General features: G+C 35.7%; 1 protein-coding gene across 1 annotated transcript in view; it reads right to left on the minus strand.

The window, feature by feature from the left end:
* LOC127877132 (FRAS1-related extracellular matrix protein 2-like) overlaps positions 1-16,047 on the minus strand; it is a 151,825-nt gene extending 135,778 nt beyond the window's left edge. The window contains exon 1 of the mRNA XM_052422776.1: positions 11,312-16,047. Within this exon, the coding sequence (XP_052278736.1) occupies positions 11,312-15,884 (4,573 nt within the window). The 5' untranslated portion in view covers positions 15,885-16,047. The remainder of the gene's footprint in view (positions 1-11,311) is intronic.
* Positions 16,048-24,234: the final 8,187 nt, after the last annotated feature.

The raw sequence follows: 24,234 nt of genomic DNA on the forward strand, positions 1-24,234 counted from the left end.
GTTCTCGTCTTAAATGCTTTAACTTTGTGAACTCCAATTTCCCGACACAGATTTCTGTGACGCACATTTACTGTGAACATTTCTAATAAATATTTGTTGTTGTTCATCTCAAACATAGTATTTTGCGTTAATTGACACACACATTAAATTATCTGCTAATAACCATGTGATATCCGCTGTTAATTTTAGTGTTATTTATTATTTTCGCTGCTCATCGCAAACTTCTCGTCTGCTTGCCGCCATCTTGGACGTGTGTAAAAACAGGCGTTAACAATCGGGATACATTGACTATCGTCGGTATCCTCCGCAATATATAGAGAGATGTGTGGATAGCAACGTAAAATCGTATTCCGCTACATTTGCGAACATTCGTAAGTCAGTTGTCATTCGGTGAAGACTCGACAAGCTCGATCGGCACTCGTTCTACGAAATTAACGCTAGGCCTAAATGACATTGTAATGTTATTGGCTTAATAGGGAAAATTTGGTCATTTTGGGGAAATTTTGGTCAAATTTTTGGGAAAAAACGTCATTTTTTGCAATTGGGAAGCAGCCGAATATCAGCGGTAATTTTGGGCAAAAAAAATCACTGATATACATTAACTGCATGGATCATGGAACAACAGCTTAACAACAAATTATTCATAAATTTATATTTTTTTTGCTTTGACAATAAAAATAGAGAGAATCAAAATGAACTTTGGTCTCATTTTCAAAAACATTTAATTGCCTTATGTGGTTCACTAAACCATTTGCTAAATAATTAGAAATAGTCTGTATCGCAAAGAAATACTGAAAACATATTTTATTAGTGTTAACCTTTTTACTTAAGCTTGATTGTATTGAAAGCCTAAGGCTTATTGTAATGCACTCGAGTCCATTTGCAGGGTAGAATTAGTGTCTTTGAAGGGGGATCTAAAGAATGCTCCCACGGTGGGGATCGAACCTGCCACCTCACGATCACTGTAGTGTAGTGAAATATAAAATATTAAGCAATGGTTATAAAATGTGTATATGGTTTAATATTAGCACTAATGATTGAATGCTTTTAATGTATGTCACTTTTCTGTCAATTTATGGTAATAAATGTAACTTGTAAAGCAAATGCTTAAACCAGTATAATTTGATGATGTTTGACTTTTAAAACACTACACTATAGCAAATATTTTGCCTGCATTTAATTAAAAAAAGGTTTGATGCAAAACATATTTTTCAAATTAACTGGAAAGGAATGACATATAAAACAACATATATATCTAGTGGGGAAACTAAGAAATCAATCAGTGGAAACCTTAGAAGTTGGTTATCCAGTTTGGCTGTGTCAGGGGGGACCAAGGGTGGATCAAAATGAAGTTACTGAGATAGGATATCTGGGAACTGAGAGATAGCAGGGGGTGGTGTACCCTGGTATATGGGACATCTGTGAATTATACAACTCCATCCAGTACCCAACATTATGAAAAAAAACATTAGCAAAATTATATATAAATAACTTTCAGCAGACAAATTTTGATTACAATTTCCCATAAGAATCTGTTTGGAATTTCTAATCTTCAAAGAAAATTAATGAATTTATGACCTGAATTTATGGCTTATGTCTTGTAAGGACATATACTGTCTATTTTGAAATAATCTAAAATTGAGATGCTTCTACTTCATAATCAAATATTAAACTTCAAAGAAGCTCCCAACATTTTTATCATAAATATATAATTAAAATTCTGGTAAAAAATCCTCTCCTTATCATTAATAGATATTTTCTCAGAGTTCTGAAATAATAATATCATTCAAATGGATTTAAAACAAATTTGAAAACCTTATAATCAACAAGAGGTTGCCAAGCAATATTGTCCCCTACCGGTGGAACTCCACCATTGTCAGATTAAAAAAAAAAATTTGTTGGTCGCATTAGCGGCCATCTAAATTTACAGACCATATTTTGCAAATCAGTATGTGCCTAGAAGCCTTAAGTACGGTAAGAACAGCAACTCACTCTGCTAGGGACAATTACCGCTGCCTGTCTGCAGCAGACGGCAAATGATTCTGCACTAGCAGTGAGTGTATATACCCTCTAGCAGTGAGTGTTTATACCAGCTTGTAAGATACATCGGCAACCTAGTGTTTATCATTGAAATCTGTACCTATTGACTGCTTTCAGGGCAAACGGGGCTTAATGCACATCAAATAAGATTAGCCTGTGCACACTGATTAGCCTGTGCAATGTGCACATGCTAACCAAGGACGACAACAGCGAACAACTTCAGTGCCTTCAGCGCTTTGATTTGATTTGTTGCCATAGCAACCATAATTTTTGACATAGGACCAAAATGAAATGACGTGCATAATCTCCATATTGCCATCTATCCATGTTTAAAGTTTCATGAAAAAATATGAAGAACTTGTAAAGTTATCACACGATCCAGAAAAGTGTGACAGACAGACTGAATGACAGACTGACGGACAGAGCGCAAACCATAAGTCCCTTCCGGTTTCACCGGTAGGGGACAATGAATTAATTTATTTCCATAATGCAATATTCCTTCCCAAATAATTAAGGTTGAATAAAATTCTATTCCATGTTACTTTAAATTAAAAATCTATTACTTCTAACACAAAATAAAACCAAAAACAAGAGGGCCATGATGGCACTGAATTGCTCACCTAACTAACCTTACTACATCAACTTAAATTCCATCAGACCCATATACAATCCCAAGCCAGATTTCATCAATTAATACATTCTGACAAAATTTCATGAAGACGTGATGAAAACTGTGACCTCTTTCATCTACACACGGTTTTACTAGAATTGGATCGGTGACCTCATTTTTGACCCCATATCACCCATATACAATCCAAAATCAGATATTATCAAGATAAACATTCTGACCATATTTTATTAAGATCACATGAAAATTATGACCTCTATTGTCTACACAAGGTATTTCTATGATTTGACCTAGTGACCTAGTTTATGACTCCAGATGACCCAAATACATCCCAACCCAGATTTTGTCAAGATTAACATGCTGGCCAAATTTTATTAAGATGGGATGAAAACTGTGACCTCTACTGTCTACACAAGTTTCTTTGGAACTTTGACCAAGTGACCTTGTTTTTAACCCTTAACGACCCAAATTTGATCCGAACCCAGATTTTAACAAGACAAACATTCTGACCATATTTCATTAAGATCTGATGAAAACTGTGACCTCTATTGTCTACACAAGGTTTTTCTATGATTTTACCTAGTGACCTAGTTTCTGACCCCAGTTGACCCAAATACAATCCCAATCCAGATTACATCAAGATAAACATTCTGACAACATTTCAATAAAGATTTGATGGGTACTGTGACTTCTATTGTCTACATAAGGTTTTTCTATGATCTGACCTAGTGACCTACTTTTTGACCCCAGATGACCCAAATACATCCCAACCCATATTTTGTCAAGATTAACATGCTGGCCAAATTTTATTGGATGAAAACTGTGACCTCTACTGTCTACACAAGTATCTTTTGAACTTTGACCTAGTGACCTAGTTTTTGACCCTAAACAACCCAAATTTGATCCCAACCCAGATTTTAACAAGACAAACATTATGACCATATTTCATTAAGATCTGATGAAAACTGTGAACTCTATTGTCTACACAAGGTTTTTCTATGATTTGACCTAGTGACCTAGTTTCTGACCCCAGATGACACAAATACAATCCCAATCCAGATTTCATCAAGATAAACATTCTGACCAAATTTCATAAAGATTAGATGAGTACTGTGACCTCTATTGTCTACACAAGCTTTTTCTATTATTTGACCTAGTGACCTAGTTTTTGACCCCAGATGACCCAAATACAATCCCAATCCAGATTTCATCAAGATAAACATTCTGACCGAATTTCATAAAGATTGGATGAAAACTGACCTCTATTGTCTACAAAAGTTTTTTCTATTATTTGACCTAGTGACCTAGTTTTTGACCCTAGATGACCCAAATACAATCCCAACCCAGATTTCATCAAGATAAACATTCTGACCAAATTTCATAAAGATTGGATGAAAACTGTGACCTCTACTGTCTACACAAACAAATTGTTGACAGACGCACACACGCACAACGGATGCCGAACATCACACAATCACATAAGCGCACCGTGTCACTTTGTGACAGGTGAGCTAACAGCACCATTAATCTGTAAGATGTTTCAATAGCCACAAATGAACCACACATACCAAAAATCTAAAAATGTCATACCTCAGAACAAACTATAGTAATTTAAATGACATGTCATTTGAAATTCTTACAAAACAATTATATTATTTCCTGGCGGATTCTTCCTGTACTATGGAAGGAACAAAGCACATGGCCATCATTTAGCAGGTGTCCGCTCCACATGGGTTGACCCCCCCTCCCCCCATGAGGCAATTACTTGCGCGTTATCTATTGATTAATTGATTTCTTCGCTATTTCTTTGCACAGTGTTTTTGTAATTTTCGGGCTATCAGAAACTTATATAGCTATCAGAAATTATATATGCTGATAGAGGGGATAGATAAATTATGTCATAATAAGTCAGTCCTCAGGTAAAATTCAGTAATTTATGTGAGAGTAATTGCAGCCTCACATTCAAGAGGGTCAATTTAATGGTCAAGCTATCATGGGTTCGAGAGTACCAGATAAATAATGATCCAGCCATCTATATTTGTGAATAAGAAAAATATTAGTGAAATTGAAAATATTTATTTAAGTTGTCTAATCTTCAAAGAATAACAATAGGAAGTATATATCAAGTACCTATATATTTTTTTTATTTAATACCAACACAATCACCACACAAAATTGAATTGGCTACCCAAGTCAAATGGAGTAAGCTGTGGAAAAAAAATGTTAGATGGGAATGAAAATAGAATACAATAGTAATAAATTAATTAAATTAATAGAAGGAAACAGCCTCAGGCCACATAAAATGATTTTTTTTGCATTCATTTATCTTATTTATCAAACAATTATAAGCCAATGAGTCCATTTATCTCTTAAAATCTGTTGGAAATAAATTGATAAGATGGCCACATGTCAAAATCTATTAAGAAACAACCAGCAAAAATGTTACATACTGAAAATATAGTAAACCCCCTGATATTGTTTCAAGACCATAGACACATTCAATATTACAACACCAAAGTCAAAACTTGTTATTATTCAATTACAGATTCCTCATACAATTATCATGAACAGTGGTAGTTACTGCAGAAGGAAGCCAAAATAAAGAAGTAATAGGTGGATTGTTTTATCATAGACTATTAAGCCATTTCATTGCCTGGTAATGCCTCTACCATTCGGCAGTGGAACAAGAAACACATGTCCAAGATGTTCTTGCATGGATTGTGGACGGGTTAATCTCATCAACAGCTTGCTATGGGAGAGGAGAGCCAGATACAAGCATCATCCATGTGTTAATAGATAGAAAACTGGACTTAATGCATGTGCTTAAATAGTTGTCACAGATTAGCCTGTTTACTTTGCACAGGCTAATCAGTAGCCTGTGCAGTCTGCAAGGACGACACTTTACGCCTAAACTGGATTTTTGCTAAAAGGACTTCCTCTGGAACGAAAAAGTAACATAGAGGTGAAGTGTCATCCCAGCTTTGCAGACTGCATTGGCGAATCAGGGATTAGACTTTTGACACATGCATTAAACCCTGTTTTCCCAGAATGCAGCGTATTTAGTACTACAAGAGCTGGAACAAGATATTGGTTGCCTGACCCTACACCAGGGCCATTTTAAAAGGTTATGGGGCCCTGGAGAAAGGGGCCAGTCTCTACAGGTTTTAGAGGGAAAGATAGTTACAAACAATTATAATGAAACAACAAAATAAGCATGCTTAAATGCACTTTAGTGACTTTCATAAAATACTTAAATTATGGATTTCATAACTTTTAATAGTTTGCAAAAAAGTAATGACAATTTGTGGACTTAAGGTACCCGACTCTTTGGTTCATCATATTGCAGGTGGCACAGGACTTTAACTCTTTCAGTGCTGGAACCGAATTTTGAAGGCCTTGGCAAACAGTTTGGATCCTGATGAGACGCCACAGAATGTGGCGTCTCATCAGGATCCAAACTGTTTGCTATTCTGATAGTATTCTTTGAAAAAAATCGAAAAAAATGCTAATTTTAGAAATTCAGCAGACAACATTTTAACAGACGACAAAATTTCCCAGCATGCAAAGGGTTAAACTCACAAATATTCACAGTCTCATTTGCATGATGCACATATTCAAAAATTAAAACAAGACATAAATTAAACGTCATTTAATAAATATCTTGATTTACATTAGGTCAATCCCCTGACTACCTTCCAGAGCACTTGATGCAGAAAATAGACATATAGTATGATATAAAAAATACATTTCATATTTAAAAAATTAATATAATTATTTAACGTTCAAACTTATTAAGTTTGACATTTATAGAAACAACATGTATTTAAGTAGGGTTTTGCTCTTCAAAACAATAATCATCTTTATGGTTTTGATAATATTTTTTTCTCTTTAACAAGCAAAGATATTATTAGTTAGATTAAGTATCTTATAACAGTAGATACCATGTTGTTGTCTGAAATAGCATGTGCTTTTTGTATTTTAAGATAGGCAGTTTGTTTATCATAACAGATAAATGTTATCATCGCATGTTTTGTTGCCTTCAAGACTATTAATATTGAAGATTGCACAGATGTCAGCTACCCGAACCAGGACATCATTTAATCTAAGCCGGAAGCATTTGTGTATCCACAGCCAAAAAAACCCAGCTTAACACACATTTTTTAAATGGATTATCATAAACAAGGGTAGCATTTAATAACAGAGATTAAGGTTTGGGCACACGTTTCTTTCCCTCAAATTATCTCAAAAATCCAAAGAGCCAAAATGATAACAAATGAATTATCTCTATACAAATTTTCTGGAATTAGCTTTGATAATTTTTTTCTTTATTTTTTTTTAATGAGAAACAAAACCTGAAAACCAACTGATGAGTTAATAGTTTTGTTATATACAGTTATATAATTCTTCCCTAAATGATCCAGTTACTGATAAGTTAACAAATTTATGAATGTACATCATGTATGCAGATATATGCATACCAGTACTTTATTTTTAGTAATCACTAATGCTTACATCATTTTTACTTACAAAAAACAAGTTGTAGAAACAATAACTTAAATTTATGTTTTACAAAAAAGATCATATTTACTGAACTGCTATGAACAAGAAAATATTTTATAATATATTGCTGAAAAAAGAGCAATAAACGAAAATTATAAAAAAAGCTATGACAACATTAAAAAAAACACATTTAATTTTAGATATGCATAATAATATATACTTGATTTTAACATTGATCAACAGACTTTGCAAAGAAAAAACCTAGTTCATGAACATTTGCTGCAAAATGTTTCAAATTTCAATTCATTGCAGCAATCGGAAAGTATGCCAAAATGATTAGACCTGTCTTAAAGGGGCCTTTTCACAGATTTTGGCATTTTTTTAACTTATTCATTAAATGCTTTATATTGATAAATGTAAACATTGGATCGTAAATGCTCCAGTAAAAAATCAAGAAAAAAATTAAAAAAAGGAAAAGAACATTGCCCGGAGCAGGTTTCGAACCAGTGACCCCTGGAGTCCTGCCAGAGTCCTGAAGTAAAAACGCTTTAGCCTACTGAGCTATTCCGCCGAGTACACATTCTTCACGTATTTTATACCTTATATAAGCAATCTTCGTAGTATCACAAAATTTAACTCCAAATTATTCAATCGTTTCGCGTTGCAACGCTTTATAATTTTTAGGTTTTAAAATCGTCAAAAGATGCATATAATGGCTATATTAGAGCATGGTTAATGTTCAGTATTACTGTTTCCTCACAAATATCATAACTAAAACGAAAACTTACAAATACAACTTTTTTCAATTTTGTCAATTTACCAAAGCGTGAAAAGATCCCTTTAAAGACTGGAAGAACTTTTGATGTGCCATTTTCAATTAAATACCAGCTGTGCTCTTTAATTGGTCCATACAAAAAAAGAAAGACAACGAAACTGGCCGATTTAATAGAATTTATGTTTTGTAATTAGGTTAAACAAAACACATTAAATTTGATAAACAAGACAGGTTTCAACATCATGCCATTTTAGTGTGTGTCTTACTAGATGTCATATAATATCAAATTAAAAAAAACTTCATTGTTATTTGATATAATTCATTTTAAATTCATAATTCATTTCTTTTGTTAGTTTTGAATATATGTTTATATTTAGCAAGGTTAAACACGTTAGGGTTTTGTTATTGAAGATTATACACTATACAGTTAATATTTTTAAATATAAGATATAAATATGCATTATTACTTACAAAACAAATATTGACACATCAGGCTATTTCCTGGCCTTTTAATGCCCCCGAAGGAGGGCATATAGTGATCGGACCATCCGTCCGTCCATCTGTCCGTCCTTCCGTCACACTTTGCGTTTAGGTTTTGCGTATAGGTTTCGAAAAATGCTCATAACTTCTATGACCCTTCACATAGCAACTTGATATTTGACATGCATGTGTATCTCATGGAGCTGCACATTTTGAGTGGTGAAAGGTCAAGGTGAAGGCCATCTTTCAAGGTCAAAGGTAAAACAAACATATATCAAAGCGCCGCGCAGTAGGGGGCATTGTGTTTCTGACAAACACATCTCTTGTTTTTAATGAAATTTGTGCTTAAAGTCCAATGATTTGGGAAAAACTCATTTAATACAACTCTTAATAAAAATTGAAATTAGGAGAACAAAATCATATAAATTATATAGACTTTATTTGATGTTCATGAAATGAGTATATAATTGAAATATAATAATCATTAGACACTTCTTTATGAAAAACGTTTTTTGTTGTTGTTGTTGTTCTTAAATAGGGGTTGTTTTTTTTTATTTTCAGTTTGGGATCGGGTCTGTTTGCTTTGGGAATGTTTTTGAAAAGCAGGAAAATCCCTGACAGGCAAATTATATCTTATTATAATGTAAATTTTTATTTTTATCAATTACCGGCATTAGATTATCGTTTGGTTTAAACAAAACAGAAATCTGTCACAAACAGGTAAATATACTCAGTTAGGCCACCCAAAACTTTATAAGAAAACTTACATTTTAGAAAACAACATAATGATAACAAAATATTTCAAGCATAAAAAAACAGAGGTTATTTACCAAAATTTGTTGGATGCCTTAGTGAAGTCTTTTTGTGGCAATAAAAGTGTTTTTCTAAAAATGTTATACTTAAATGTGATTTAAAAAATCTCTTTAGAATAGAAATAAAGACAGCTACAAAACCAGCACATGTCATTTGTATTGAAATCATATTATACAAATATAAACACGCTTTCAATATAAGTTGTAATAAATATTTAGGATTTATTCCAATTGTGATTTTTTTAATTTTGAAAAAAGGTTACCTCCTTTTTGAATTGTGAAGTAATGGAAGATCAGCCTCTGTTATATAAGCTGAAAACCCCTGAACCATCAGGATAAGATATAATTTAAATAAATTGCATAACAATATATAGAGAATACTAGGTCGGTGCCGAATAAAGCAAAGTTTATTTTGCGAGGCTTAGAAAATCTGAACCACGAGCCTTGGCGAGTGGTTCAGATTTTCGTGCCGAGCAAGATAAACTTTGCTTTATTCGGCACCGACCTTGTATTCGATTTATCCCATCAATTTTCTTAGTCGCAAATTATTTCTTTAAACATAGAATAGGAAAATCGAACTAGACGGAAAATCCCAAAGATATTTTAAGCAAACATTGTTTCATTATTTTAATCGTGTCGAGCCTAATACATTACAAAAAGATCAGTAACCAACCTGTTTTTCGTTTATCATACCTCTACGTCCCCGATTTTTAAGAAATAATGAAAAAAAGACACTAAACAACTGCATCTTTAGCGTGAAACAACATGCATTGTGTCGTATGACGTATTAATAATGACGTCACGAGTACGCGCACTTAATATTTGTAAATAATGTTTATTTGCTTTTTGAGTTGCATTATGTGTAAAAACTATATTACATCTTGGTATCAAATTGTTTGTTTTGTTAAATCTGATTCGATTTTACTAAAAATGATTACTTTATAGTTGATTCCGAGTAATATGAACATTCTTCGCCGCGCGTGACAGCTATATTTCAGCACTGCTGAAATAAAGGTAAATTTATTCCACAGTGGTTTATTTCGACAATGCACGTCTGATGATGGGATAAAAACCATTTATGTCTTCACTCAAGACATATGATAGAGGGGTAAACTTGTCAGGTTTCTTTTCTATCTAAACAATAGCATTTGTTTAAATGTCATTTTTCAAGCGATGATCATACTGAAATTACAATACACTACTGTAAAGTGAAAAATGTATTCAAAATTAATGTGGCTAATTCAAGAACATCAAAATGAACATATTGTAATTTGTAAATGAATTCTCATTTACCAGTTTTTAGTTGATCGCTTGCGAACAACTAAGGTTAAGACCATACGTTTCAAGCCAGTTTTCTTAGCTATGATCCGGATAAGTGCCACATCTGCTTTGCCGCGCCGAGAAAGAGTTGTATAATTTATGCCAGAGGTTTTATCATTTATGTACTGGCAGGAATACCCTACCGTTGGCAACATAATTTGGCAGTGATGATTTATATGTTCCTGTGTGTGCTACCAAACATAATTAATTAGCCTCTAGCCTTTCATGCTTTCAAGTTGTTGATTTATGGCGTTTATATATTTTTTTAAATCCAAGTCTAATGTCAAGACAATATATTCCATACATGATTTAACAAGATCTTATGTATTACTCTTTTGGTGTAAACATACAGATAATGTGCTATTATATTGCTTTAGTAAGTGGTGCATAATTGCAAACATTAATATCAATTCTTATATCTACTTGTAGACACCACAATTTTATCAATAGTTGTAACACTGTCTTTAACACAGATAATATACAAATTGATTATTCAAAGTTGTATAATAATTTAAAATTGTTTGTAACACTCTCTAAATCATATTTTTGCTTTAATGAAAATGTCGATACTCTAACAAGTACCTTTCATGGGATATGCCATATCAGAAATAAAAACATTACACACACGTTTTAATCCACGTGTCATATGACAAAAATAACAAATAATTATGTTTACAGACTTCTTGACATGAAACATGACATTGAAACACTGGATCTACTCAATAACACATTAAAATACCATATTGTTCTACTTACTTTGTGTCCAAGTTGCTATAGCAGCATTCCCACTGGCAGAATTCTTGAGATAGCCATGCTGGGGATGCACAGTTATGAAGTACCGTAGATCTCGTGCATCGGTGTTAGGTCCCTCACAATACAGGCTCTGGCTGGAGAACTGAAACACACTTTCACTGCTGACCATTTTCAGTGAAGTTGTCCCAGTATTTACTTTCACACCGGGTTTGTTGGTATCCACTGGTATTATTTCAATGTTCATTTGCTGCGGTTTCTTCGTTGGTAGATCAAGGCCTAGAACTAGAAATTGTTGGTGCATCCCGTCGCTCACAGTGAAAGTGAAACTGTCAGAATGTGTTCCACTTCCATCGTGTTGGTAACTTATGACTTCTTCTTGTATGTCATAATGTGAGAACTTTGTTACTATTTGAGAGTAATTTCTAAGGATATTTCCATGTTGAGGAACTTGCGTTATTGTGAATATTATATCAGTATCTAATGTGTCATGATCCATAGCCTGAAGTTCGGCTACGGTTATCAATTTATTCTCACCATCTTCTAACAGGATTGTCTTGAACAACAAAACAGGCAAACTGTTTTCAATAGAATTCAAGGCAATTTTGTACGTACATGGAAACGGGTGTTTACTGTCCTTAACTTCGATTTCAAGGCTGTCCATTTTCATTTCAACAATATCTGGGTTAGAGACATAGATAACTTGATCTGATAGCAAATCTATAGATGAAAATTTTAACACTTCCGATTTCGCTTTATTTGCAATTTCCAAATGCCCATATTTTGGAGCTTTGCTTACTTTAAATTCCAAGTTTTCTTCATGTAAATCAACCTCACAGCCTTTAAGAATGTCTGATGCAAGAACCACCATTCCATTTCTTTGCAAGTCAATACCTAAATTCACAATCTCTGGATACAAGCTTCCCATGCCTTTAATAGTCACATAGAAATGCTGATTAACCAACGAGTTCAGACCATCCGAGACATCAAAAGTGATCAAGTCCCGTTTAGCATATTTACCAAAATGATTGTAAGCCAGCACTTTATTATCTATGTCATATTGGGTAAAGTTTGAGCCATATGTAAGGGCTTGTTCTTTGTCGGACACTATCTTAATCAATGCCCCATACTCAGGGATGGATCGAAGAACGAATCTCAGATCATCTACTGCCGAGTCTATATCCTCAGCTTTAAGCATTTCATTAGTAATAGTTTTTTTGTCCCCTAGAGCATCTATCTGCATGCCTGTGTTAATAGCCAATCGAGGGGCTTCATCATTAACGGGAAAAATTATAATCACCACTTCAGTTGAGATATTATGTACACCATCGGTCAACACAAATTCAAATGTATCTCCTGTGGTCTCTGAACCATCATGCTCATATGCTATAGCCAACAGTTCTTGGATATCTGCGACAGTGAAGTTGTTTGTGGCCTTGTCACCTGTGACCAGCTGTTTAACTATTCGACCATGGTTCGGCGGTCTGGTGATTATAAATGTCAAATTGTCAAATGGCACATCAGCGTCTGTCACACTCAGCACTGATTGGTCAATCCGCATCTCCATACCCTCAGACACAGTAAACACTTTCACCAGTACTTCCGGTACTTCATCATTGGCTGGCTCTATAACAATGTCTATAACTCTTTCTTTCCCGTTTTGCTTGCCATCCGAACACTGAAGCCATAACTTGTCTGTCACAGGTTCAACTCCCTTGTGTACACTCTGAACATACCAAATGTCGCCCCTGTTGATATCTTCTGCAGCAAATGCTGAAATTGGCGTCCCATGTGCAACATTATTTGCCCTTTTCTCAAGGAATCCATTTACTGGTTGTGTTTTTACCATGCAAACTATTCCTCCCAAATCATCATCATCATCCAATACTTTAATGTTAATTTGTGATATTGCTACTTTTTGTCCCTCAACAACATTTATCGGCTTATCATGGATTATTTGCGGAGCAAACATGTTTGTAGGAATATTGACACTACCAGCATAAATGTTTAGTGTAATGGGTACTCTATGTATACCATCAGAAACGATTAGCTCAACCTTGTCACCATTATACAGCTTATTCACTGCTGCTTTCCTGTATATTATGTGTTGGCTGTCTATATCTGCCACTGAGAATGAATCAGTTCCAGTCAGAACCTTTCCCTCCTTAAACAGACTGCCAAATTTAGGAACACTTTGTAATACAAATATTACATTCTTTCTATCAGATTCTTTATCTCTGGCATACAGTACATCAGATACTATCACGACCTGTCCCTTCTCATCAATCACTGCTCCTGTGTTGACCACTTCTGGGACTGTGTCACTTAGTGGTTTGATTACAATGGTAAACTTCTGGTTCTCAAGCTTGTTACCTGCTTTATCTTCAACGCTAAAATAGACATTTATTATTCGTGTGTTGATGGACAATTCAGCGCTTGGGGGTTGGTAGCATATTTTGATTTGATTCAAGTCTGCTTGCGTAAACTGGCCCACTGGTTTCCCTGGACTTTCACAGAGTACAATCTTACCGGAATCAAATGAGTTATTACTGTATGTGTCTGCGGGTATTTTTGTGATGGTGTATTTAATTTCACGATCGTTAGATTCATCATCCATGAACCTCAGATTCTTTTTCCGCAGTTCTGTAAGCCTATTGTCACCAACTTCAATCTGTAATAAAGTATTTGGATATATGTAGGGTGCAGTGTTATCAACTGGTTTTACTCGGATGGAAATTTCATGGACTGGTGATTCATTTGGAGGGAAGGCGTCATCTTTCAGCTTAAATTTTATTTTATCTGTAAAGGCTACATTTGCATGCACTCCCGTCTGCTTATAAAATATTTTTCCCTGCATAATATCATCCTGAGTAAAGCCAGAAACTATCCTTTCAAAACTTCCATTTACAAACTGCCAGATACTTGAATTCTCTGGAATCTCATATTGTCTCATGCAAATAATTCCTAATGATGAAAATGGGGGAACCAAAACAAATGTTATTGTGGAACTGTCTCTATCTGAAGCCATCAAACTCAAGGATGTCACTGCAACTATTCCTCGCTTAATAACATCCAACCCTGTGTTTAGGCTCAAAGTTGGAACTGTGTCATCTTTAGGAAATATTATAACTGGCATAAGAAACGGCACTTCTGAATTCCCGTCAGACATTTTAAAAATGATGTTATCACTGTAGGTGTCACTGTTGTCGTGATGGTATACAACATTCCCTTGGTCCAGATCAAGTGGTGTGAAGTACTTCTTTCCTGATGGCAGTGTCAGATGCCCATGTTGCAATCCCTCCCAGTGATATATTCTAATGCTATCACTAACTTTTCCGGGGACTATTTCTAGCGAATCAGGACTACTTATTGCTTTTGACTGCCCTTCTATCAGGTTCAGACCTATCACCCTTGTCAATACCGATGCCAAACTGTTCAGCGGCTGTACCACAATCATTAAAGGAATCTCTGCAGATGACAGGCCCTCAGAGTCCCTGATAGTGAACCACAACTGATACATTCGATTGATGTTGGAATCTGACTGCGGTGGTTTGTAGGCTATTTTCAGATCATTCACTTCTTTCTGATAGAAATACTGCAAGGGTGTTTCTGGGTCATCAGTGTTCACAATGGCACCCTCTCCCGGACCCAGGGGTAAGGTGATGTTAAAAATGAGGCGGTCTGGTGGAGTGTGATCATCTACGCCAGACATGATGTCCGGCGTTATGGCCGTCAGTGTAAACTTGTTTATTCCTTCCATTACAAACAAGGCGTTTTGACTCGCATGAGGACGTGCATTTGCATGTCCAAAAGAAATGCTAACTTTCACTTGAAAATATTCCTCTTTTATTTCTGACATGTTTTTACTGAATATGCGCACATGCATGGCTATAAAGTCAACATTTAATGCATTTTGTTGAGAGCTGAATTTATATCTAATTTCTGATTTCTGAAATTCACTGCAGTCAATATTCGTTAAAGATAGTCCACTGTTGATTACATTGCCATACATTGGTAATCCATAAGCAGTTGGCAAAATGCTTACTCTGCAGGAATGTAAACTGCTGTCAAAAATAAAATTCACTGCATTAGCCAAGGTTTGTGATGAGGAATCAAAACTATCATCAACAGTCAGGTCCTGTTTTATTTTCACGATCTCGTAAGGTGCTTTTACTATTTTCATTTCTAAAACAAGTGGAATGACTGTGGTCTGCGAGGCTGAATCATACCGGATTAAAAGATGAAGCCGGTCTTCTGTGAAGGAGTCTGAACCAAAATGTGTATACTTAATCTCATTATTTGTAAATGTACACGGAAATTCAGTTTTGCTCAGTCTGCCTGGTTTATAGTTGAGGTTTACATCGTTGTCAATGACCCTCACGGTGCAATTGTTCCCGGCTCGAACCCTCAACCTGAGGTCTCTGGAGGGATCCAGCCACACGGTGCGACCCTGGGTCACCTTTATCGCTCGGTTCACTATAACAATATCCTTTTTCCGAACATCTCCTTCGCTGTGCACGATGCCTGTAAAAATCCACAGTTGCACAAAGACGCGCGTTATCGCGGTAATTAAGCCCATATTTAATGAATTGGGCTAATTTATGAATTAATTAATCCATCAACCATCCCGACAGGGTAAATCAACTCTCCAACAACAATTGTTGTCCGATCTATAGTGTTTACGCCGTTCATGTTTGTAAACAATATCCTTCAATATGAAGTTAGCTGTTTCGGCCGTCTACTTTCACAATTGTTAAGCAGACGACTTTGGGATGATGGGATACGTTGAATGGGCACGTGCCGAAAACTTACAGCCAATGAAATCGCGTGTCTCCTGTGGCGGTGGTGGGGCGGATCATATCCAATCAAAGAGCTATTTCATGATCAGCGCACACGCATTCATTCAGTTATAATATTAATTCAGTTATAATATGTAATAAAAGTACATGGTCGTTACCTACGGCTGAATATATTTTATGAGGGACGTGGTTTATTAAAATCTTAAAATTTTTCTTGTACTAGGACGCTCCGCACACAATGTTAAAGGTATTCAAAGCTTTATTAGAATATACATGAATACGCCAGCTAAGCAGTATGCATACGCTTGAATTAATAATCTATTAAGTCATAATTCATTCGGACGTTTTCCGACGTAATCAGACACTAGAAAAACGCCACATGCATCACCATTTATATAAATTTTCGTTTTTCAAATGCGCTATCAGTTAACAATGAACCTTTTCGTAAGTTTTTTTCTCGCTCAAATAATCAGATATGGCAACATCGATAAATATCTCGTTAAAGGTAATCATATGTGGCCGTTCAAACGGACATTCTTTTAAATTTATTAAAATAGAATAATGGCGATTTTGGCGCATTATATATCAAATCAAAACATTAGTTATCAAATATCTATGTTTATTGATAGAATTGTGTAGTTAATAAGGCTCAATTGGTCATTGTCGGCTCTGTTACTATTTAAAAGTACCCCGGGTACTCATTAAGTATACTACAAAGCATCCGGTGTACGGAAAATATACTAAAAAGTACCATGGCGTATGACCGGGTGCCTGTAAGCGTTACACGGTGGGCATTGAAGTATACTTAAGAGTACCCGGGGTATTTTAAAGTAGTACATGTGCCGACATTAACAAAATGAGCGTCAATTAGCCTGAGCTCTGCGGTTTTATTTTTATGCACCAAAACGTTAATGCATTATTACGATCTACAATATGTGGCAGCAGAGTGATGAAGTTTTGTTGAGAAATTCACCGATAACTTGCGGCACCATTTTCTCATCGTACATCAACTGAATGTACGCATGGAGATGATATATTTGACAATGTAACAACATCGATAAAGACGAAACAGACGAACAATAAAAGACGGTAGATCCTTGATAACAGAGAACATTTCTGTGATCATTTGTGATGCTCGTCCTATCAAACTTTGTTGGGTGTTTCACGGGCTGTTAAAAGCGCTATCTACATATAAGCCTAGCTACTGTGCACGCCTGTCAAATGGGTACTGTATACAAACCGTTCACGAAGTTTTTGTGGTCAACCGCACGTCCGTTAGTGGGCCGCCAATCGTACTTCAGAAAAATTAACGCTGTACTTTGTGTATGATGTATTTTATATTAAATTATACATTTCGAGGGTATGTGTTAATGAGCAAATAAACAGTTACACTGTTTGGGGGTTTAGACGCGTAGGAATCAAACCATACACGAGTGCGCTAGCCAGAGGAACGAATTAAAAGGGTCGTATGCTGTCCGCTTGAATTAGTGGTTGGATCATGCGCTACTAATATAGGCGACCCGGGTTCAAATCCCGTTCTCGGAAGCTTGTGAGATTGGTTTGTGGGCACCATGCCGGAAGGATTGGGTTTTCTCATAGTGCTCCGACCACCCACCACCACCCCAAGTAGCAAAGATATTTCAGAAACAACTAAATAGATTGCTGCTATATTCTTATTCGTCCCATCTTCCTTAGTGTAGAAAGGTAATTAGGCTGGAGTGCTGGGACACATTCCGGGTTCAAACATAAGGCAGTCTCATGCGCGGAAGGACCTCAAATTCCTCAATACATCGAAATACACAAGGCCTATCTACATGTATGCTTTAGTTATAAGTATGGTCCTCGCAAAAATCGTCACTGTTGAACGTTGGTACAGCATAAATCGAGCATAATAGTCCTAATTTGCAGCGAGGGACAACGGAGTTGTGAAATCGAAAAATAAAGGTGCTGTCGCCTTTCACTTGGTTGGGTGAATAACCTGGATCCAACGGGGCTTTATCACCAGCTCTGCGGAGGAGCGGGTAATTACTATGTGATATGTATCCCGCTCACAGTTTGAGAACATTAGCACAGGCTAATCAGTGACGACAATGTCCGCTTTCATGCTTTTCTTCTATAGAAATTCTCTTCTTATCGAAAATCCGGTTTATTAGGAAAGTGTTGTCCCTGACTGGTCTATGCAGACTGCACGTTAAGCACGTGCATTAAGCTCCGTTTTCACAGAGTGCTCGCTTTATTTGCATAATTTATTTAAATAAAAACAACATTAATAGGTACAATTATGAATTTGAGAAATGTTTATCAATGCGACTATGCGTATTTTATGCGCCGTATCTGTAAGTGAAAGTGTAAACCTACTTTACAATGTACAAACTGTTCAGAATGTAAATACACACTCATGCTATTAAATTTAACAAGAAATATCTTTAAAAAAGATATACGGCGTTGATTGTGGTTGCAGTTAATGAAAAGTAAAGACTTCAATGAATGAGATCAAAGATAGCGAATGTCTTTTTCTGTGCAGTTCTTAGCTGCAGCAAACGCAGTACGGGATGATACGCGGAGTTTTCGGCTTATTTTACATTATTACATATTGCTGGTCATAAACGCATAGATACAAAACAGAAAACCAAAAGAAGAATGGAAGTGAAATTAAAACATATGAGTCAACCGGCCACACGCGAAGTATCCGTACATATTTTAAATATTTATACGCGCGTTCTTCGAACCAGGGACCTATACAAACTATTTTTGTATAGGTCCCTGTTCGAACAAACCTGTTTGAGTGGTTTGTCTGGCGTTGCTATTTGATTCGATTATTAACAGTATCGAGAATCATTGCGCTCATGCTTAATTCATTAGTCAATATGATGGCATAATTCTTGTTAAATTAATTAAAACATAATATTCATCATGGTATTGTTGTAAAACACATTAAGTATTATTGACATACCATATGATATCGCTGGATATCTTCATTTAACATCTGTCTGGTCTAATTCCAGTTCACCTAGTTCACGCTATAGCGTCTTTGGCGTCTTTATTATGTAACGATTATTTTCCTGGCCGCGAACTCCGATCAGCACATAGGGTAGAGACGCAGCGATGACCTGTACGTAAACTCTGACATTCACTCGCAGTGGCCGCAAATTGACCCGATATACCTCGCGAGTTGAAATGCAATGCATTAAAGTGAGTCTTCGCTTCCACTGCTCTCTATACTTTAACATGTTAACATGTTGACAGGAATATGGAAGTTAGTACTAAATATGAAAACATAGCCTTTAAGTGCAAACGTTCTCGCGCTGAAAATCTTCTGAAAATAAAAGGTGGACGCACAAACTGTATTGATGTCGAGATTGATTGTAAAACTGTTCTATCTATTAAGCCTTTCCATTAGATATAAAATTGTTTCATGCTGAACACGCAGTAAAACAGTGTTACAAAGACGCGGACATGTTTCCAATGTTCTGGTCGTATTCTCAAATCAGCCAATGCAGTCAATGAAGTGTATTCATCTGTACTTGGCCGCGGGAAGTTTTATTTGAATTCTATTGGACGCTAACAAAGGTCAGGCTAAGGTGAAAAGCTGGCTTAATACAGCCTACGCCGAAAAAGTGCCCAAAGCAAAAAAAAAAAGAAAAAATTTCTTATGCAACCTTTATTCTGTTTACGCTTTTATAGCCTTTTCAAATATAATTGATACAATTTTAATTGTCGTTATAAGATGTGCGTAACAGAACATCGCAGAAAGCAAATCCGTGTTTGAACCTGAGCTACCATATCGCAGCATGAGCTTTTTCAGTGCGGGAGATAACTCAGTATAATATTTACTATAATCTCTCCTCAGTTATTTCCCATGCAAAATTATATTAATGGCGCAACATACAAAGATATTAGGAGTTGCTCGCCAATATTAATGGCTATAGTATTGATATGTATTGTATATTACCGGTATATAGCAGTGATTCAGGTCAGAAATATGCAAAATCTGCGACGGTATTGTAGATTGATATGCCTAGCATGTAGACGAATCTCGGTCCGAGGTATTATACATTATATACACTATATACACATATATATCAAATTAATAAAGCTACGAGCGTTCGCGATAGCCATAACGTTCGCACGCAACAACTGACAATAAGAATACGGCATGCGAATGTCGTCGTTTTAAAAACAGGCGACAGAGACAGTTAATGAGAAAATGAGACATATAATGGTTTAAAAACAATCATTGTCAGAAATATGCAAAATCTGTGACGGTATTGTAGATTGATAAGGGTTATGAGCTTAGTGATGTAAATGTTGGAATCCTTTCAGTAAATGAGATAATGAAATCCCGAATGACATTAGAAATATACTACATACAATAGTATAGGTCCCTGATTTGATCTACCGGTATCGTGCTTTTAAACTCTATTATTAATATTTTTTCTTTTAATTTATTTTAAATCTATTTATTTTAGCTCAATTACATAGAAAGCCTTATTTGAAACGCTCTCGATTCCGTTTCATGTGATTAGCTCGATTTTGAAACGCTCTTGAGTCCGTTTCCTGGGGCTAGAACCAGTACTTGGTGTCTATGGGGGAAATCTAAAGAACGCTCCCACAGTGGGGATCGAACCCGTTTCCTCCCGATCACTAGGCGGACACCATATCCACTACGCTACTGCGACCTGTACCATCTATTATTGACGGGAGAATTCTTATTAACCAACATTTTTCAATATTTTTTAATGTTCATGTACTTGTTTATTGCAATTGAAACTTACCTTAAATAAAATATTCGACTTATTAAAGACTGACATTTATAAAACAAAGGTAGATTATAAAATCAATAGTGTGTATTTTTCGCTTAAATTTTACATTGATTCTCATAGATTTGGAAACGAACGTATATATACATTATATTCCCACAAGCTAAGAATAGAATTTTATTTTTCTCCTGAAGGTCTCCGGTTCGAATCCGATCGAAGACAAAGTATTTTATTCTATGTGTTAGTGTTGGTTTCAAGATACCATTGCTTATTTATTTGCGCATGGAATGTGTAATATTTTTATGTTGGTTGTCCGATCCTTGAAATTGAAAACGCCTGTGACAATCGAACGTTGCACCTACGCCGACCAAACGAGCTCCGTAAAAAATTCAAAAGAGTTCACAAAAAGCATGCAATATGTGTCTTGCAGATGAAGCTTTATATTGTATATAGTTGTGTTCAAGACAACTTTGTTTGCGCCATGGTCTTCTTTTTCAACAAAGTAAAGTGTTTCCGTTCATTAACGAATGCTGTCCTTTTTGCATCATTCTCTTAATAGAACGAATCCACATGAAAACGAACATAAGTATTAGAAGCAAAAAATGCATAAACGAGGATAGGATGATCGTTCGAGAGCTTTGGTGAGTGAATAAGAGTTTGTGTACCGTAATCGATTGGGAATCCGTTGCCACTTTAACTTTTAAAGCGTTAATTTCGTGACTGAATACAAGTATATACTGATATTATATACTGATAAATGTATAGATATTTTCTAATGTTTGAACCCGTCCCGGGTTGTTTAGATCATTAGTGCTTTATCAGGGTGCAGGATAACGTGACTTCGCAATTGAAAGTTAATGGATGTAAACACACCGGTAAGTGGTGCTTTTTAAAAATAACTTTTTAAAACAATTTTTCTTAAGAATTTCAACTAGCGCATAAGAGACAGTTTTGTATGCTGCTTATGGCAATGTGAAATACATCAGAATTTCTTTAATTAATAAGCTTGTGTTCTGAGCCAAAGTTTCGATGTGTACATGTAACATTCATTATCACGAAATGCAGCAATCAACATTAAATTTTGGCACCGATGTCAGACGTTTTAAAGGATTTTTTCTTACATCTAAAGATATCGACACATACTGTTAGAAAAACTGTCTTTTATGCACGAGCGATTTTTACAAATGTATTTCAATAACTTAAGATAAAAAAAAATAATCTTAACGGTGTGTTTACATTCTGTCCAGCCCGTGTGTAAACCAATGAAAACCCCGTTGATTCTGCATCCTGTTCACGCAAATTCTGCACGTTTTAACGTCATGTAGATCTCCATGTGAACACTTAACAATAATATTGATGTCAGTTTTCCCGAAATTAAGAGGTTTAAAAGTGCTGAAAAGTCTGCACACTAACTCATTATTCACTTGATTTAAGGTTCTTTTCATGTAAACAGTCTTTCTAAGCTGTCAGCGATTTGATTATTAAGTGGAATACGATATTCGTTTAGACAAGACAGAACAACACCATAGAAAAAATTTGTATTAATCAGTGTGAGGTTTCGGCGCCTTAAAGCATTTTGGGCATTTTGTATATCGTTAAATCTATGTTACCATACACCATCTAGCGTTGAAATTTTGGCTATCGCTATAAGAAACACTGATTATTTATGGGTTACCGTAACATTATTTTGCGAAATATTTTGCGAAATATTCGTTTGTTTTGTGCTTTGAGTATTTATGCGACTTGAAGTGTTTATGCGGCACATGGTATATATTTCGGTCAAATCATTATAATAGTATTCTTTCCGTCCACAGATTTTTTTCCGAGGATGCTACCTCGTCGTTCCTTGGCGTGGCTTCAACTTTGACGATAATTATTCTTAAAAATGCAGATATAAATTCCCTAAACATCTTCTTAAAAAATACATAGTTCGACCATGTACATAGATATTGTCAATATCTTTGTACACACATATATATATAGTCGAACTATCTTTTTTGTCGGAAGATTTTTATTGATTTAGTATGTGTATGCATTATAATAAACAACTGGTAACTAAAAAAATAAAAATAAATAAATACAAACATTGCCATCGAGCGCCTATGTATCTATGTACATAGTCGAACTATCTTTTTTGTAAGAAGACGTTTTGTCGGAAGATTTTTATTGATTTAGTATGTGTATGCAATATAATAAACAACGGGTAACTAAAAAAATAAAATAAAAAAATAAATAAAAACATTGCCATCGAGCGCCTATGTTACATACCACTAAAAACCGACCGGAAAAAAGTTGCAAAAACAGTCGATTTTTATGGAACGCCTAGTCTGTCTCTTGTTTACTATTGATATATCGAAGGTTTCTTTGAAATGGTGTGGGTTTAAATCATATGATATGTGTTTATAAGAGTATGCTGTGTGCTTGCCATATTATGCTGTGTGCTTTTGATGGTATGCTGTGTGTTTGTGATGGTATACTGTGTGTTTGTGATGATATGCTGTGTGTTTTTGATGATATTCTGTGTTACCCTAGTCTGCTGTGTGTCTGTCATAGTGTTTGTGTGTTTGTCATGGCATGCTGTGTGTTTGAAATGGTATGCTGTGTGTTTGTGATGGTACGCTGTGTGTTTGTGATGGTATGCTCTGAGTGTCATTGAAATGATGTGGGTTTAAATAATATGATATGTGCTTATGATAATATGCTGTGTGCTTGCCATTGTTTGTTGTGTGTATGTGATGGTATGTTGTGTGTATGTGATGGTATGTTGTGTGTTTGTGATTGTATGATGTGTGTTTTTCATGGTATGCCGTGTTTTGACATGGTATGCTAGGTGTTCGTCATGGTATGCTGTGTGTTTGTCATGGTATGCTGTGTTTTCGTCATGGTATGCTGTGTGTATGTCATAGTATGCTGTGTGTTTATAATGGTATGCTGTGTGATTGTTGAACTATCCTGTGGGTTTGTCTAACATGATGTCCTTTTCATTCGCTATGATGTAAGATATTTTCATTCGGAACACTCGGTTCTTGTCAATAACTAATGGTTACGTCATACGTATGTCCTTCGGTTCGTACGTCCGTTTTTCCATCTGTCCGCTCGTCCGTGTGTCCTTTTCCCTGTGTCCGTCTGTCCGAGAGTACGTCTGTTTGTCTGTCTGTTTTTCTGACTGTCCGTCCGTATGTCAGTACGCCCATTTGTTCGTGCGTCCGACCGTGTGTCCTTATTTCCGATCGTCCGGGTATCTGTCTTTCCGTCTGCATGTCCGCCCGTTCCTCCCAGCGTCCGTATTTGTCTGTCGGATATACGGACAAACATACAGACGGACGGACATACGCACTGACATACGGAAAAAAGGACCCACGGACTGAAG

Source organism: Dreissena polymorpha, chromosome 4 (assembly GCF_020536995.1).
Source record: "Dreissena polymorpha isolate Duluth1 chromosome 4, UMN_Dpol_1.0, whole genome shotgun sequence".
Classification (NCBI taxonomy): domain Eukaryota; kingdom Metazoa; phylum Mollusca; class Bivalvia; order Myida; family Dreissenidae; genus Dreissena; species Dreissena polymorpha.